The sequence below is a fragment of the Haliotis rufescens genome, unplaced genomic scaffold, assembly GCF_023055435.1.
Source record: "Haliotis rufescens isolate VD_foot unplaced genomic scaffold, xgHalRufe1.0.p SCAF_7, whole genome shotgun sequence".
Classification (NCBI taxonomy): domain Eukaryota; kingdom Metazoa; phylum Mollusca; class Gastropoda; order Lepetellida; family Haliotidae; genus Haliotis; species Haliotis rufescens.
This window is the reverse complement of record NW_025964361.1, coordinates 33,713,582-33,731,483: the sequence shown is the minus strand read 5'-3', so window position 1 is coordinate 33,731,483 and position 17,902 is coordinate 33,713,582. Positions and strand designations below refer to the sequence as shown.

Sequence of the window (17,902 nt, the reverse complement as noted above, 5' to 3'; positions counted from 1 at the left end):
CGTGGCCTACATGCAGGCCAGAGTGCAACAGATCGTTCGCATTCGGGATAATTATGCTTTTTAATATTATGATAACTGACAATTTCACCTTCATATTTAAACATATGAACAGCGACTTATCTCGACATGAGGACATGTCTTTCTCAAGAGGGCGGCAATTGTCACAGAGTGACTTAACTGCACTCTGGACAACGCAATGTAAAAGGATGTAGCTTCTGAACAACATCCCTTTTGAAAAATGTTGAGAACATATCGTTTAGGAAATCTGGACTATTCAACATGATGTAATCCATGCGTAACAGCGGTCTGTTGTACCATTTTCTTAACACACCATTTTACATTATGACATGCGCGTTGACACGTGTATAAAGTGGTACGTTAGTCAGATGTTTGGCCGTTCAGGAGATAGTGATGATGGTGCTGCTTACATCTTTGCATGCCACCTTCCCAGATGCATACTATTGTGACAGATATACATTATTCATTATTGTATGTTCGATTTAAAGAGATAAAACTCCAAATCAAATATAATATATATATTTAACATAGAATTGTAAAAAGCTCAATGTTTGATTGGCAGATGATTTTATTGTTAGAACAACATGTAAAGGGAATTTTTCCAAGTCCCGCCACACATCTCACTTGTGTTTCCCCTGCAAGGTCGATTGCAGTCACTTTCCGGTTTCTTTGGATATCTGAATATGTTGATGGAATCTCCAAAGAAGCATTGCTTGGAGATCTAAAACGGAGAAAATAATCACTTTACTTTACACAACAAGAGAACTCTTCTTGGCCAAGGGCTAAAACTAGTGTAGTTCCCGGAATACATCAGAGTCTCAACAGAAGCAATAGCTGCAGAACTGAAACAGAAAAACTATGACTTTGCATCTCGTAACCAGAGAACATTTTAAAATATTAAGATATCCCCTTCACGAGGCTCAAATATCAAATTCAATGTCAGTGTCACGGTTTGGAAACAGATTAATATTTAACATCAATGTAACAATATCAACTTGTTCAAGGGCGACTGCTAGTAACTCCTGGAAAACATCAGACCCGGGGATTGGAGATGGGTGAAGCATTCAGCCAGATGCATTTTTACGTTTAATAAACAAAACACACACACAAACTCACACACACACACACACACACACACACACACACACACACACACACACACACACACACACACACACACACACACACACACACACACACACACACAAAAACACACACACACACACAAAAACACACACACACACACAAACACACACACACACACAAAAACACACACACACACACACAAAAACACACACACACACACACATAATGGTCTTAATAAAGGCTTACCTGCAATGCTGCATACTTGTGACCACCTCTGGAGCACAGCTTGAAACACAACCCATGGGTCATTGTGTCCCCTTGACGCCAAACAGCACCGAGCATCCTATTGCCGTCTTCACGGTAACATCCCATGTATTCTAAAACATCATCAGTAGAGTACACATACTCGTTTACACAAAGTGATTTTAGTGTTTATGCTGCTATATGTGTATTATTTGTTGGGGCGTTAGTTGATATTTTATACATTTAAGGACAGAACACAAGAGATTTGTTTATGCAGGAATTGTCAGAGTGTATATCTAATTCACCAAGACTAGATATATAGTGCACCCACAAATCCTTATTACAACCGGAAAAATATCTATCATCGATTAAGAAGAGCTTTAACAACATTTAGATGTTCAAAAGATTTTAAAATACATAAATTTGTCCAGTGACTATGATTTTGCTGATAGTCTATGTAATTTCTGTAGAGACGACTTAGATTATGAGTACCATGCACTTTTTGTTTCCACTAACTTAAGGATAAGGTATTTGCCCTCGTATTATTATCAATATCCTACCATGCACAAGTTTGCAATTGTATCGTTACTCACAACAAATGATGACAGCATTTTATTTCAAAAAGCTCTTTATTTAAAGAAATATGTTGAAATTCCAAAGCCAAAGTAAATTGAAGCACTCTGTCACAATGTGCCAAAAAATATATTTAATCATCTGTACTATTAGCCTTAAGGCCAGACTATACCAAACACATTCTGTTATTGATTGGTCAGTATTGTCTTTCCTCGTGTATTAACATTTCCATCACATTTATTGTGATGGTGTTATAATAATATATTTATCATTTAACTAAAGCATTTATTCATGAAATAAGCTTATGACACATAAACATCAATGTCATACCCCAATGACATAAGTATGCAAATTAGATATGTTAATTAGATAGTCCCTGTTGCAGTCAGGATCCATTGGAATCAGCAATCAAATGAGCATGATAAACTGTCTATGGCTCTACAACACAATCCATTTCCGGGTAAGAGGTGTCAGTGATCACTACAACATGTATTGGGGAAACATGACCTTGCATATTGATGGAGACTATCAAGAATATATTGAACTAAACCTAGTAAATATTTCGTACACCTTGAACATAGGAATTTGTGAATAGCCGTTAACAGATGGAAATATAATAAAAAATCAGAAGGAAATTCTAGGCGAAACAAAAAGATTTTATAAAAAAAATTATACACAAGTGAAGATTGTACACAAATAGATTTAGATAAACTATTTGAGGGATATAAAGTGACAAAATTACCAAAATCTATTTCCCTACAATTAGAGGGGGAGATAACTAATGAAGAAGCTCTGAAAGCACTGAAAGGAATGAAAAATGAAAAAAGTCCTGGCCCGGATGGTTTCACAACAGAATTTTTAAAGTTTTTTTGGAATGATATTGGACAATTTTGGCTTAAGTCTGTTAATTATGCATATAGGAACGAATCTTTATCAGTAAGACAAAAGCAGGGATTAATAATATGTATTCCTAAGGAAAATAAGTCGAAACTTTTCCTAATAAAATGTGCGCCCTAATCAATATCAATATGTGTCGAGTAAGATCATACAAACATAAAGTCTTTATCTATATATTTTTTTTCTAATACATTGCTCTCATGTTGTTGCAAGAACATGTTCGGGTAATTCAGCCCATGTATGCTACTCTTCAATGATAATCATATACCGCCGAATTCTGAAACGAGTGGAACGACACATATTGTCATGTTTCTTTGAGAAATGTTTCTCTGTTTATAACCAAGAACGGTTGAACCATGCATGTGATGTTGAAACATGTATTTATTTGTAATAAATAAAAACAACATCTTATGTAGCTTACATTTATATATGCTGTACTAACCCCTGTTCAAATGTATGTAAATGAACATCATTGAAGTCATCCACCACTTCACAACTTATCAAGAAGAATACGTTGATGTGCAACATGTAACATGGCCCCTTAGGGTAGGGTTAGTTCCGCTATTTCCGAAATTAATATTAACGCTTCACTGAACAAGGGATGGTTGTCGTAATAAAATGATTAATTTAACATTCGTCTATATTTCAAAAGTACAGCTAAAGCTTACATGTTCATAAACGTGTCAATTATCCTTAAAATGAATGAACTACGTTAAACATAAATAATACAGATGATTAGATCATATGAACTTTAGTTCAGTGTTGATCATGTGAGTCCACATCCATAACTAGTACTTAAACAATGATGTTTAACTTTGCTTTATTAGTTCGTAACGGGGTATTTCTAATGAAACGTAGGGTAGTGGTAATATATTTTAGACGGAATAAATTGGTATAAAAAATTATATATTTGGGTGATTGTCTGGTTTCTAAGATACCCCTACACAAACACCTGTCTTATATCAGATCCGTGTCACATACCTTCATTACATTAACAAGATCATGTAATGATGTTCTGGCAGGTCGAAACCAGTTCAAATATTGACAGGTGTCTCAAAGGCATGGCAGAAAAACAGATGTTCATAGTTCATACGGGGTGATGGGGCGACCCTTGAATAGTGGTGATGGCAGTGTAATGGTGTTTTAGACTGAAAAAACAGTTCGAGTCTAGATGGTTGATCAAAGACGATTTTGATAAAAGCAAGTATACATCCTCGAGTTTTATCCGGGTATTAGAGCGACCATTGAGAAGAGTTGTAATGGTGTTTTCGCGTGAAGAATCCATTTCGATTGGTATCGAGTTTGGAGAAGCATTTTTATCAACTCGCTCACTCATTCACTTGATGGCTTCTGCATGTGACACCTACTTGTTAAGAAGGAACATAAATGGCACATACGAACGCACGTGTTCCATTGTTAGTCACCAGATAGCATTAATCACCCAGATCACATGATCCGCAGGCATTACAGTTGCATGTCATACATCTGTCTTTAATGCCGTTATGATAGGTGGTTTAGACGAATGGCCTGGTGTTCAGTGGCTGTTTGTGACAGTGTCACTGCCAGAGAAGCCATGTAAACAATACTCGCTGAAATTTTCATTCTATAGAGAAGGGAGAACAGTTCGTAACATAAGGCGAAATGGACGAGGACGTTTGACGACGTCGACCACCAAATAGGCATAGTCTCTGGCTCTATTTTGATATCCCTACGCACTAGAGAAGTTGGGAGATGCACGTTTGAAGCCTTATTAGTGAAAATTGGGTTTAAAGTCGCTTTCAAGATTACTGCATTTATAAAGCGATCTGCATGCTTGTGTGCGTGTGTGTGTCCGTTTGCGCTAGTTCGGACTAGAGCTGGTTTTATAGTGCTAGCCTACCTTATGAGACACCTAGTGAGACACTACTTTGTTTAACATGGATACCCCACACAGACTCCGGGCCGAACAGTCCTAGTTTTATCCCCTTAATGCCGGGCGCCAGGCAGGAAAACAACAAGTACCGTGTCTTTTGGTACGGTTTCCGCGCAGACGCTCTATGCACTAGACCACGGAGGTGATCTGTTAGTTATGGAATCCGTCACGGGCTTCTGGCTTCTCTCGGTACAGGAAAACGTGACGACACACGCACATGTCATATATGACATGAACGCTGGGACATTGGACTTAACTATCGCTCTATCGTCAATATGCGAAAAGCGAGAGCGATGTGAAGCGTGAACAGGTTGTCTCAGCGACACCCAAGTCAGTTCTGATAATACTTCCGGGTGGCTCAAAGACTCAGCTTCACATCGATAAGCGATATTAGAAACGGCGCCCAGCGTTTCTGAGTTTGAATTTGAACCGTAATTATATAAGAGACACATGGTATGCATTGTTATGAAGCAACTACTAATGTTACAAAAACCAGAAACTTATACCGGTATCGTTAGTCAAAAGCTCGCATGCAAGAAATGATATGAGGACTCCAGTTCCTGTGCTGTTATTAGATTCACCAGGGCTCTAAATCTTTATGTAACCAATTAAGCTGCTCCCACCAAGGTTCGCACTGATAATCAAGCAAACTACAGCAGTTGAAACCAAGACGTTCATTGTCACTGTGATGCGAGACCCAGAGTGTACTTGCAACTGACGCTGATTCAGTATCGATGGCAACTTATATAGATACCTCCAAATAACGGCCTTCTGATTGGTCCACGTGATGTTTTACCACTGAGGGTAGTCGCCTATTCTATATGGTGAAGTGTCATTCCCATCGATTTTGTAAACATGTGGCATGTCAAATGATATCGATAATACAACGTAATAGTGTATGTGCTTGTTGAATGACCGATTGTTGATTTGAACTATATCACGCAAGTTTGACAGCATTGTATGGCACACTCACCTTCTTACGAACGCCTTATATTTATATTATCACCAATTGATAGCGACTCCTGTACGTCAGGATAAATCACATTACCAGATAGTCGGTGATTTCTGCAGGAACTTACTTCGGGTGAACCCGCTATGGCTCATGAATCATTGTTCGTGGTAGATGAAAACTATGCACATAACAGCGTACCGTAAGACAGAATGTGACAAACTTATCAGAATGTCGGAGATCCGTCTTTTCTTGTGAAACTGTTAGAAACATCTGCTTGCCATAAGAGACGACAGAAATAAGTAAGTGACAGACTCGGTGACACGTTGACACTCCCAATCTAGTTTGTCTGGACCAGAAACGATTCCGTACAGGATTCCTTACACCGTGATATAGCTGGATTATTGCTGACTTTTGGAGTTAAGCGACATTTAATCCCGAAAAAAATAAACTTTGAACATATCAGTATACAAAGAAGAAAGAAACTAATATACATATAAGAATTACACATGCCGCCTTTTATTGAAACCATAAGACACGGCAATGAGATGTGATGCCTTTGGCTTTTTTCTGTTGTAACTGATATACAAGCAATAAGTGAACTCTTGTCCTCATTTAAACAATTTCTAAAAATTCATCATTTTAAGAAGCTCATGTGCCCGTAACTGCCAACGCCATTGTCTTGCATGAGTCTGTGTCTGGTATCACAAACACGCTGCAGCAGCTATGGTCACAAGAGGTGAGGTGAGATGAAATGGGGTTTAACGTCGCGTCCAAGATTATTGCACTTATATAGCGACGTGCATGTACGTATGTGTGTTTGTGTGGCTGCTTGTACTAGTCCGGACTGATGCCGATTTATAGTGCTAGCTCACTGAGATACCATGCCGCAATTTAACATGAATACCCAACTCAGATACAGTATACTGACTCCGAGCCGACCTGCTCTGTTGTTCATCTTTTCAGAGCAGGACAACAAATATTCAGGCGGAGCGGTTGTAGAGGACCTTTAGCAGATACGATAAGCGCTATATAACTTTAAAAGTGTAAGCTAACAACATAGGGAGTTTGAACTGCCTTTTGACTGTGAAAGTGTGCATTCTGCTACCATATGAATTTACCTGACTAATACACAGATTTCAGCGCGGCCCCTTGGCAGCCGCACAGGCCGGGGATTGCCTAAAAGTAGGGCCAAGAAAAGTCGGGCCGGGCCGGGCCGGGCCAGCGGGTAATACTAAAAATGGACTGCAGAATAATAAAACGAAACGTGCATATCTAGGCAGATCTCAAATGTCCAGAAACGGATAGTTTTGCTCATTTAATTGAGTTTGAATCAAAATATATCTTCAGCAATGTAATGAACTGATAATTATAGCTACATACCGAGAGTTCATACCGAAAAGTCAGTGTCTTTACTTTGATGAGGTTTCTCACCGACCTTAGCGTGCAGGGGTGTGATGTCCTGGGCAGGAATTCGAAATGACAGTGTTTTGACTACTCTTCTTTCATTAATTAACGTGTTTGGCATACCTAATTAACCTTTACTAATTCATGTTAAACCAACACAGGATGTTTTCTGCAAGTGGATATTCGCGAATGTCATAGGACTGACACGACACGACACAAAAGTGTGTAATATCAACTAGTGTTTTAACTACTTGACTATGGTTTGATCTTTTAATATTGGTTAGCATTGCAGATGACCACTTGTGCCCAAAATGATGACATAAATCCTGCTGGGAATCATGCAGGAAGCTAAGGCACTGTAAGTCCCCATGATCCCCAGTTAGGTGGTCTAGCTTTGGTTGCCAGAGGTATATAGCCCAGTTTTATCTTGTACCAAATCTACTGAAGAATTCTTTGTTTTTATTGTGAACTGGTTTGTTTTATACCTTAACTGTGATACATGACTTACTGTTTTACTGTCCTTTGTCGACGGATATTTAATCATAATTAACTTGTTTTCATCGCAATATGGCTGCAATATTGCCGATGCGATGTAAAATTTTAACTCACTCACTCACTCACTCACTGACACGACACGTGTTAATAACTGTCGAAGCGCTTCTGAAAATACAACACATACTTTACATCTATAGACTAATTATAATATCACATCTACCTATATAACACTTTAGTGTCTCATATTGCAGTAGCAAACACGGTGCTCAAAAGTGAAGCCCTTTTCCGTCTACATTCTCTCTATCAGAAGTGTTTTTCTTCTGTTAGGTCCGACTTGGCCCGGGCGGTCAATATCAACTTTAAACACACATATGTTTCTTCAAATGTGTTTACATCTATAGATTAGTGTTATATCTACCTATATACCACTTTATTATGTCACGGTACATCGTATTTAAAGAAATCAAGGGGCTCAAAGTGAAGTATTTTTACTGTATTTTCTTAAGAAAATCTCTGTCAGAAGTGTTGGGTCCGACTTGGCCCGGGCTCTCAAAATCATCTTAAACCTCACAGATGTATCATCAAATGGATTCGCATCTATAGATTAGTATTATATCCGCCTAAATACCACTTTATAGTGTCTCAGATCGCTGTACTTAAAGAAAACAAGGTGCTCAAAGTGAAGCCCTTTTTCCTCTACTTTCTCAACATAGTCTCTATCAGAAGTGTTTGGCTTGTGTTGGGTCCGACTTGGCCCGGGCTGTCAAAATCAACTTTAAACACACAGACGTATCTTCAAATGTGTTTACATCTATATATTAGTGTTATATCTACCTATATACTACTGTATAATGTCACGGTACATCGTATTTAATGGAAACAAGGGGCTCAAAGTGAAGCCCTTTTCCCTCTACATTCTCAACATAATCTCTATCAGAAGTGTTTTGCTTGTGTTGGGTCCGACATGGACCGGGCGATCAAAATCAACTGTAAACACACAGACGTATATTCAAATGTGTTTACATCTATAGATTAGTGTTATATCTACCTATATACCACTTCATAATGTCACGGTACATCGTATTTAAAGAAAAAAAGGTTCTCAAAGTCAAGCATTTTTACTGTATTTTCTTAAGAAAATCTCTGTCAGAAGTGTTGGGTCCGACTTGGCCCGGGCTGACTAAATCATCTTAAACCTCACAGATGTATCATCAAATGGATTCGCATCTATAGATTAGTATTATATCCGCCTAAATACCACTTTATAGTGTCTCAGATCGCTGTAATTAAAGCAAGCAAGGTGCTCAAAGTGAAGCCCTTTTTCCTCTACATTCTCAACATAGTCTCTATCAGAAGTGTTTGGCTTGTGTTCGGTCCGACTTGGCCCGGGCGATCAAAATCAACTTTAAACACACAGACGTATCTTCAAATGTGTTTACATCTATAGATTAGTGTTATATCTACATATATACTACTTTATAATGTCACGGTACATCGTATTTAAAGAAAAGAAGGGGCTCAAAGTGAAGCCCTTTTCCCTCTACATTCTCAACATAATCTCTATCAGAAGTGTTTTGCTTGTGTTGGGTCCGACTTGGCCCGGGCGATCAAAATCAACTTTAAACACACAGACGTATCTTCAAATGTGTTTACATCTATAGATTACTGTTATATCTACCTACATACCACTTTATAATGTCACAGTTTATCGCATTTAAAGAAAAGAAGGGGCTCAAAGTGAAGCCCTTTTCCCTCTACATTCTCAACATAGTCTCTATCTGAAGTGTTTTGCTTGTGTTGGGTCCGACTTGGCCCGGGCTGTTAAAATCAACTTTAAACACACCAGATGTATCTTCAAATGTGTTTACTTCTTTGGATTAGTGTTATATCTACCTATATACCACTTTATAATGTCACGGTACATCGTATTTAAAGAAAACAAGATTCTCAAAGTGAAGCATTTTTACTGTATTTTCTTAAGAAAATCTCTGTCAGAAGTGTTCGGTCCGACTTGGCCCGGGCTGTCAAAATCAACTTTAAACACACAGATGTATCTTCAAATGTGTTTACCTCTATAGATTAGTGTTATATCTACATATATACTACTTTATAATGTCACGGTACATCGTATTTAAAGAAAACAAGGGGCTCAAAGTTAAGCCTTTTTCCCTTTACATTCTCAACATAGTCTCTATCAGAAGTGTTTTGCTTGTGTTGGGTCCGACTTGGCCCGGGCTCTCAAAATCAACTTTAAACACACAGACGTATCTTCAAATGTGTTTACATCTATAGATTAGTGTTATATCTACCTATATACTACTTTATAATGTCACGGTACATCGTATTTAAAGAAAAGAAGGGGCTCAAAGTGAAGCCCTTTTCCCTCTACATTCTCAACATAGTCTCTATCAGAAGTGTTTGGCTTTTGTTGGGTCCGACTTGGCCCGGGCGATCAAAATCAACTTTAAACACACAGACGTATCTTCAAATGTGTTTACATCTATAGATTACTGTTATATCTACCTACATACCACTTTATAATGTCACAGTGTATCGCATTTAAAGAAAAGAAGGGGCTCAAAGTGAAGCCCTTTTCCCTCTACATTCTCAACATAGTCTCTATCTGAAGTGTTTTGCTTGTGTTGGGTCCGACTTGGCCCGGGCTGTCAAAATCAACTTTAAACACACCAGATGTATCTTCAAATGTGTTTACTTCTTTGGATTAGTGTTATATCTACCTATATACCACTTTATAATGTCACGGTACATCGTATTTAAAGAAAACAAGATTCTCAAAGTGAAGCATTTTTACTGTATTTTCTTAAGAAAATCTCTGTCAGAAGTGTTCGGTCCGACTTGGCCCGGGCTGTCAAAATCAACTTTAAACACACAGATGTATCTTCAAATGTGTTTACATCTATAGATTAGTGTTATATCTACCTATGTACCACTTTATACTGTCACAGTTTATCGCATTTAAAGAAAACCACGAGTTCAAAGTAAAGCCCTTTTTCCTCTACATTCTCAACATGACTAGTATTATATGTACCTATATAACACTTAATAATGTCGCAAGATAACTCAAAGAAAACTGGTCTGTTAAAGTCGAGCACTTTCACTGTATCTTCTCAAGAAAATTTCACCAAATGTGTTGGAGTGAAGTATACTCTTTAAAGTGAAGCCTTCTTTTCATGGTATGTGCCTGGTCGGAAAATCCCTTGCTTTTACCTAATCCGTCGTGTGTTTTTTTCAAGGATCATACTCACAGGGTAACACTTGGAGAAGGTAAGGTGAGACACTTTGCATTTCAGGATAAACCTCGCCCTCAACCCTGCTTAATGCTTCTATTATCAATGAGTGTGTTTAGGAAAACAGGATTATCTGAGACAGTTGTAATCTGCCATACCGCGAGAATACGTGCTGCATCTCCGAGCAGCTCGTTCTGTGAAAACACACTTCTCCTGAACCTGACTTGGACCACTCAGTATTATTGTCGTGATGGTTAAAAGACGCCATAAATTAAAGTTCTCTATATATTTAGCAACTTTTTTCATATAAGCGGAAATATGTGGAAAACAGATGTCAAAAAGACCTGAACGTATTACGGGCAATTTCAGGCACATCTTGGGGCACATCGAGGGACACTCAGCTGGACCTCTACAAAGCTCTTATCAGATCAAAAATTGACTATGGTTGTGAGGCTTTTCACTCAGCATCAAATACTGTCTTGAGGCGACTAGACAGAATACAATACAAAGCCCTAATACTGGCCACAGGCGCAGCGACAGGCACCACACTAGAAGCACTACAAGTAGAAACGGGAGAACTCCCATTGAAACTAAGACGAGAGCAGGCAATATTATCGTTCTGGGGACGAACATCAAACCCTTTGGTTAAAAAGATATGGCAAGACAAAAACGCTCGAGATGAGGCCCTAGCTCGAAAAAATCCCTCACTAAAGCCATCTGGGATATTAGTACGTGAACTCATTCGAAGTCACAATTGCGATGACATTCAGCCTCCAGAAAGTCACTACAAAGGGTTACACCCTCCCTGGATTTACAAACTCCCAAAGTTGACACTGCTTTAACATCAGAAGTCACTAAAAGAGAAAACCCAACCCTACTACGATCAGTAGCTATCACTAAAATTCAAACTACCTGGGACAGCTGGGCCCATATATACACTGATGGATCCAAGAATCCTATCAACAACAGTGCTGGTTACGGGATCCATATCCACAGCTCCAAACCCCAAGCACATTCAGTTCGCTTGCCCGATGGTCAGTCAGTATTCACGGCTGAATTCGAGGCAATTCATCATGCACTCAAACTCATACCGGAACTCCCGATAGAAAAGGCAGTCGTCCTATCAGACTCGCTAAGTGCACTTCAGGCCATCAGTGGAAGAAACTCAAACTCCAGGCCAAACACAGTCAACAATATTCTATACGAATATACAAAACTATCGGACCAAGGGCAACAGGTGGAGCTGTGTTGGATCCCCTCTCACATAGATATTCATGGAAATGAAAAAGCAGACTCACTGGCGAAGCTAGCTCTAGACAAAGCGGATATACAGCCTATTCCCTTTAGTAAACTAGAGATAAAAAGCAAAATCAAAGCCTCCATAGCAAAAAGATGGCAAACCCAATGGGACGCAAGTAAGATCGGCAGATGGCTATACAAAATTCAACCCAAGGTCCAACAAAAGCCAAACTCATACTCAAATGAAAGGAAAATTGAAACTGCTATCTCACGCCTCAGACTTGGTCACAAAAATCACTATGACAAGGTTTGTTCATCTTGCAATCAGGCTGAAACCATTGACCACCTGTTACTAGAATGTCAAGACCATGCCCCAGCCCGGGCTAGGTTAAAACAAGAATTGCAGTTAGATCCGCTCTCTGTCATAGATCTCTTAAAGCCAAGAGATGCAATAGCGAAGGCCAAACTAACTCTATTTCTGAGAGATGGACAGCTGCTCGAACGTATATAAACAGAGCAGCCAAGGATAAAAATGAAATCATATCAATATAAGAAAATAGAAATCATATCAATGCAAAAACAGACATTATGTGAACACCGAACTCACAATGGATATGTGAACCCTTCTCACACACAGGAGTCCCAAAGAGGGACAGGTCAGCCGAAATTGCCTAGGCAGAAGGCGACCTCTTAAACACCTAATGCAACAACAACATATAAGCAGCCCCTAAAACCCCCCTCTTGGGTTGCACACACCACTTTCGCACCTTTCGGAAACACATTAAATGGCCTGGCCGGGCCCGTGTGCGAAATACGCATCAGTCGGAAAGCGCACGTTAAATCTCCAAAGTAAGTAAGTAAGCAACTTTGTTTTACAGTCGTGATGTTTAAGATTATTAACCACCCGGGACAAGTCGATCCGACAGGTTGAATGATACGCAGGATGCAAAAGGAGGTAAACGCTAGTACGGTACAGAAACTAAAGTAAGTTGGGCTCTCTTAGTTTTCTGTATGCTTACACATCATCACGTCATACTGGATTTAATGTAGTTTCTTATTCTAATACTGCTAATCTTTGTCAGTGGCCAGTGAAAGTATCACAAGGGAAAATTCCAATATATACAAAATATACAATTTGTATATATGGTATGTCCAAAAATATACAATTTTGTATATATGGTATATCCAAAAAAATACAATTTTGTATATATGGATAGATTTTACCACTGCTTTATTAAGTTCCTTTTTACTGGATTCTCACAATATGTGGTTGATATTGAAAATATTACTCATAATACCGGACAGTATTATTGCATGTGACAAATATACTTTAAAACTATGTTCATTATGACAACTATATTTGGAGTGTTTTACATAATAAAGAAATAGAAGATTTCAGCAGACTTTTGTAACTGTTAGATATAAACTGAAGTACAAAAGAAAGTACACACCCCTAAAATATCATATATTTCGCATATGGTTGAAAAAGTTGTTACATTTTTTGCGCTATCGTAATGTAATGAACAAAACCATTGAGAGCATATCGCAGAAACGTAACCTTGACATTATGATAGGCAACAAAAGCACACATTGTGAAAATGGCAATTTTCTCCATTTGCACGTGCAATATGCGTAGAAACAGTATAAAAGGCAGTGGATTCTATCGTTCATTACACATTCAACGAAAACAACACAAGACAAATGCCACGTTTAACAGCAGCGGAGCGAGAGAGAGCCGTGGGAATGTCCCAAGTGGGGGCGTCGAACAGTCACATCGCAAGGACCCTCGGCGTACCAGGCAAACCATTATCAGACTCCTTGTCGTGTCAACCAGACTGGCCAGACATCCGACCGCCCAAGAAGAGGAAGACCGAGAGTGACGACCCCTGCAGAAGACCGGTACATACGCACATTACACCTGCGCAACAGGTTCCTCACCATGGCATCAACAGCGTCGACAGCGTTAGGTCACCACATCAGCAGGAACACAGTCATGAGACGACTACGAGCTGCCGGTATCCGGGCTTATCGACCATACCGTGGGATGACCTTGACCGCTCAACACCGTATCAGCCGTCTTCGCTGGGCAAGAAGGGTCAGACGCTGGCAACGTCGTGACTGGTCACGAGTCCTCTTTACCGATGAAAGTCGATTCAACCTCTACCATGCTGACGGTAGAGTGAGAGTCTACCGACGTAGAGGCGAGCGACTGGCTGGAGCATGTGTCCAACAAGTTCATCCTTTTGGCGGAGGCAGCGTTATGGTTTGGGGAGGCATTTGCGGCGAACAGAAGACGGATTTGGTCATTCTCCACCAGACCCTGACAGCCCAGAGGTACAGGGACCAAGTGTTACAGCCGGTGGTGATCCCCTTCATGCAGGGGCAAAGGCAGGGGTTTCTTTTTCAGCAAGATAACGCCCGACCACACACCGCTAGACTCACTATGGACTTCCTGAACCGTCAGAACATTCAGCTTTTGCCTTGGCCGTCACGCTCTCCGGACTTGTCACCCATTGAACACCTGTGGGACCATCTAGGTAGACAGTTGCGACGACGTGCACAGCCACCAACCACCATACCACAGCTGGAACAGGCTCTGCGAGAAGAGTGGCAGCGGATCCCTAATGACGTCATCCGACGGTTGACCTTTTCCATGAGAAGGCGTGTCCTGGCTTGCATTAACTCAAATGGGGGTCATACGAGGTACTGAGACCCCTCGCATGGCCTTCATACCTGGGACTGTCATCATTTCTACAAGTGTGATTTTTGATGAGTGACCGCCCATGGACGTTATTGTCAACTGAAAAGTGTTATGTGGCCACAAATCTTTAAATCCATTCTAAACATGTTTGAAAATGACTCAACAATGACATTAAACATTACAATCACAATAAAGTTTGCCCTGTCTTCTTTTACTGTCAGAATAGTGGGGTGTGTACTTTCTTTTGTACTTCAGTTCCGCCTACTGTTTACAAATAAGATGATCTATACATACAAGTAGTTCAGAGTAGTTTTAAACAGTGACGGTAAAATATATTTATCGTGAATAGCGGCAAATATGAATATATACAATTTAATATATATGTTTGTGTTATGTCATGGTATGTTGATTCTGAATCTAACATATTGCTTGATATTGTTTGCCAAACAGTTGTATGCACTTTTCATCGTGATACTTCTACTTAAGTATATAAAAAAGGATGTTTGTTTAGACATGCGTTCATTGTAAACAACGGCGCCGTGTTTTCGTTTGCTGGTTAGCTTTTACAGGTCAAAAGCAAAGTGAATCGCATTACTTTCGTGACGCATTTTAGGCCTGTCATACAGTTCCTGAAACAAATATATCCAATACAGCCGATGCAAGTCAATCATATTTGGCAAGACTAGATTACTGCAGTTATATATTTTATCAATATAATCAAACAATTGTTTTTATTTTTGTAAAATATATGTTCATTTCAGAAACTAGATGTTAGTCTAGCCAGCGGTCTAAACTCGCATTAATTTGGTTACACGTTTCATGATTTACAGTATTCGTGAAGAGTATGTAACAATTAGCCACAATTAGAGCCTTTGGTAGGAGTAGAGGGAATGATAAGCAAAGACTTGCTAAGTATTTTATGATATTCATGATAGCTCAAAAGAAACTTTGATTTATGTTTGTAGTACACCCCAAATAGAGGGATAGGACAAGTGATATATTAAGATGACATACAACTTATACATACTTGCGAGTATTAACTACTATCAAACAGTGAGGATAACAGGTGTTTGCATAGAGGTCATCGTATCCTGCACCACCGGTGGAACAAACACACGCAAAGGCAAGTTAGTTGTTAAACCCGAAAAACACGGAAACGATTAGCACAAGTCAAAACAGAGAATTTCATCGGACATAACTCCATTTGCTACATCTGTGGTAGTCACCAATCAACTCATTTATACTTCCAAAAATAGCTTTAACCCTTTTAAAGCTTGTGAGAAATTCAACAGTATGGGTTTGGTCTGACAAAGCAAGAAGCACAAATGAGGCATGTTTCGGCCAATGATTAGAGTATTCTTGCAAGTCTAAGGGTCCAACAGGTGTTATTTCTGCGACATGCTATTTCAAAAACCAAAATTAAGAGGGATATATATGAAAAGAAAAATTGAAATAATACAAATATAAATTCCTTCCAGGTGAAGGCTATCACTTGAAATCAAATTAACAAAGCAGATTTTAGTTAATGACACATCGCTTGGGGTAGAAGTTCATCTCTGTCACCATGCTATGGTATTTCTGGAAAGGAAAGTTAACTTACAAAGTTTTAATATACGTGAAAGGCTTAATGTTGCTGATTAAGCGCAAAGATATAAACTCTAACTGACTGCTCAGTAACATTCATGTAATATTAGTAATATTCAAAAAGTGTACTTGTTCTAGGTGTGTGTGACGTGGATATATATATATATATATAAGCGTATAGAAGAAACGTCAACAAACTTGTAACTATGTATAAAGCCATGTCCTTCATATATAACTGATCTTATACCACCAGCTGTGTCACAGAAGGTCAGTTATAATCTCAGAAACCGCCATGATTTTGTAGTTCCATTTGCACGGACATCTACGTTTAAAAGGTCTTATATTATATCATCAGGAATCAGGGATAGTCCGTCAATATCTTATTTTAAAGCTGTCGCATCTGAGCAGCCTACATCACCACCTATGCACTATAATTGCGGTGAGAGATCTACAAACATATTGCACACTAGATTGAGACACAATTGTAGCACACTAAATTCCAACCTGTTTCGTGTTAATTATCTGATACTATTTCCTGTAAATGCTGAGCTCCTTGTGAAAATACATTCCATTTCTTCTTCCAATGTACCTTATATGATGATATTAGGGAGACATTACTGACAGCTATCGATAATCTTGGAGGACAAAAAACTCTAATTTGTATTCTTTTTTTGTGATCCAAGCTTAGATGTTTTCCTGAATACAAACATATTCTTGTCTGTACACAAATTTATAGAAACGACTAACAGATTCAGTAGCTAGCATATTGTTTCCAAACTGTTAATCATTAACATTGTTAAATCTATATACAACACTTACATGTATAATATTAGCATATGTATGAGATGCATACTGTCTTCACTTTCCAGCGCATTGTACATATCCTTCATATGAGCACTGTATATAAATTTATATTGCGCACTATGTTTCCACAATGTGATGCTTCAACTGTAAATTGTTAATTTTCATTATGCAATATTATGTATAACTGTATATAGGGAGAAGGTGGTAATAAGTGCTGCACTTGTGCCCAATCCCTTGGTCTTTTGGGGCAATACAATATGTTTAATAATAATAATAATAATAGTAAGCAACCAATGTATTATGATCAGGGTCCATTGGTATCCCTTCAGCAAGTGCGAATCAGGTCCTAACACATCTGTTTTGTCATGTATACAGTCGAACCTCGCTTATCCGGACAATTTTCTAAAATGTTGTCCGGATAAACGAGTTTCTGGATATCTGAATACCTTGTTATCTGACCAGAAGTCCTTCCCCTACCTCAGTTATACCGAGGCATATGTGAAATGAATGGCAAAAATATGATTTATGAAGGATCGACCAATTACTAATAAAATACATTGTGCTGTACAGACCTACACAGCCTGCTGTGACAGCGCACTGCATTATTGAAACGGCTGAAGAAATGCATATGTAGCCTAGTTTAGACTTTGCACTTGTTTTGTGTACAGATACGACGGCGAGGTTGGGGCAACCTGACACAAATGAGCATTAATAGCCATGTTTACCTGTACTAGTTGAGAGCCAAG

At 39.0% G+C, this 17,902-nt stretch overlaps 1 protein-coding gene across 1 annotated transcript; it reads right to left on the bottom strand.

Moving 5' to 3' along the window:
* Positions 1–592: 592 nt before the first annotated feature.
* On the bottom strand, positions 593–17,859 carry LOC124118277 (xylosyltransferase oxt-like). Its single transcript, XM_046480386.2, has 3 exons — positions 17,729–17,859; positions 1,351–1,481; positions 593–739 (listed from the first exon to the last, which is right to left on the bottom strand). Exons 1-3 carry the CDS (start codon positions 17,757–17,759, stop codon positions 593–595), a joined length of 309 nt encoding a protein of 102 aa, XP_046336342.2. The 5' UTR covers positions 17,760–17,859.
* Positions 17,860–17,902: the final 43 nt, after the last annotated feature.

Bases quoted from the DNA above. Each gene is read 5' to 3' on its own strand.
- LOC124118277 (XM_046480386.2), bottom strand. From the start codon at position 17,759: ATGCAGTGCGCTGTCACAGCAGGCTGTGTAG. The intron at 1,482-17,728 runs GTCTGTACAGCA...ATGATGTTTTAG, and splicing joins TGTCACAGCAGGCTGTGTAG to AATACATGGGATGTTACCGT. The intron at 740-1,350 runs GTAAGCCTTTAT...TCTCCGTTTTAG, and splicing joins ACAAGTATGCAGCATTGCAG to ATCTCCAAGCAATGCTTCTT.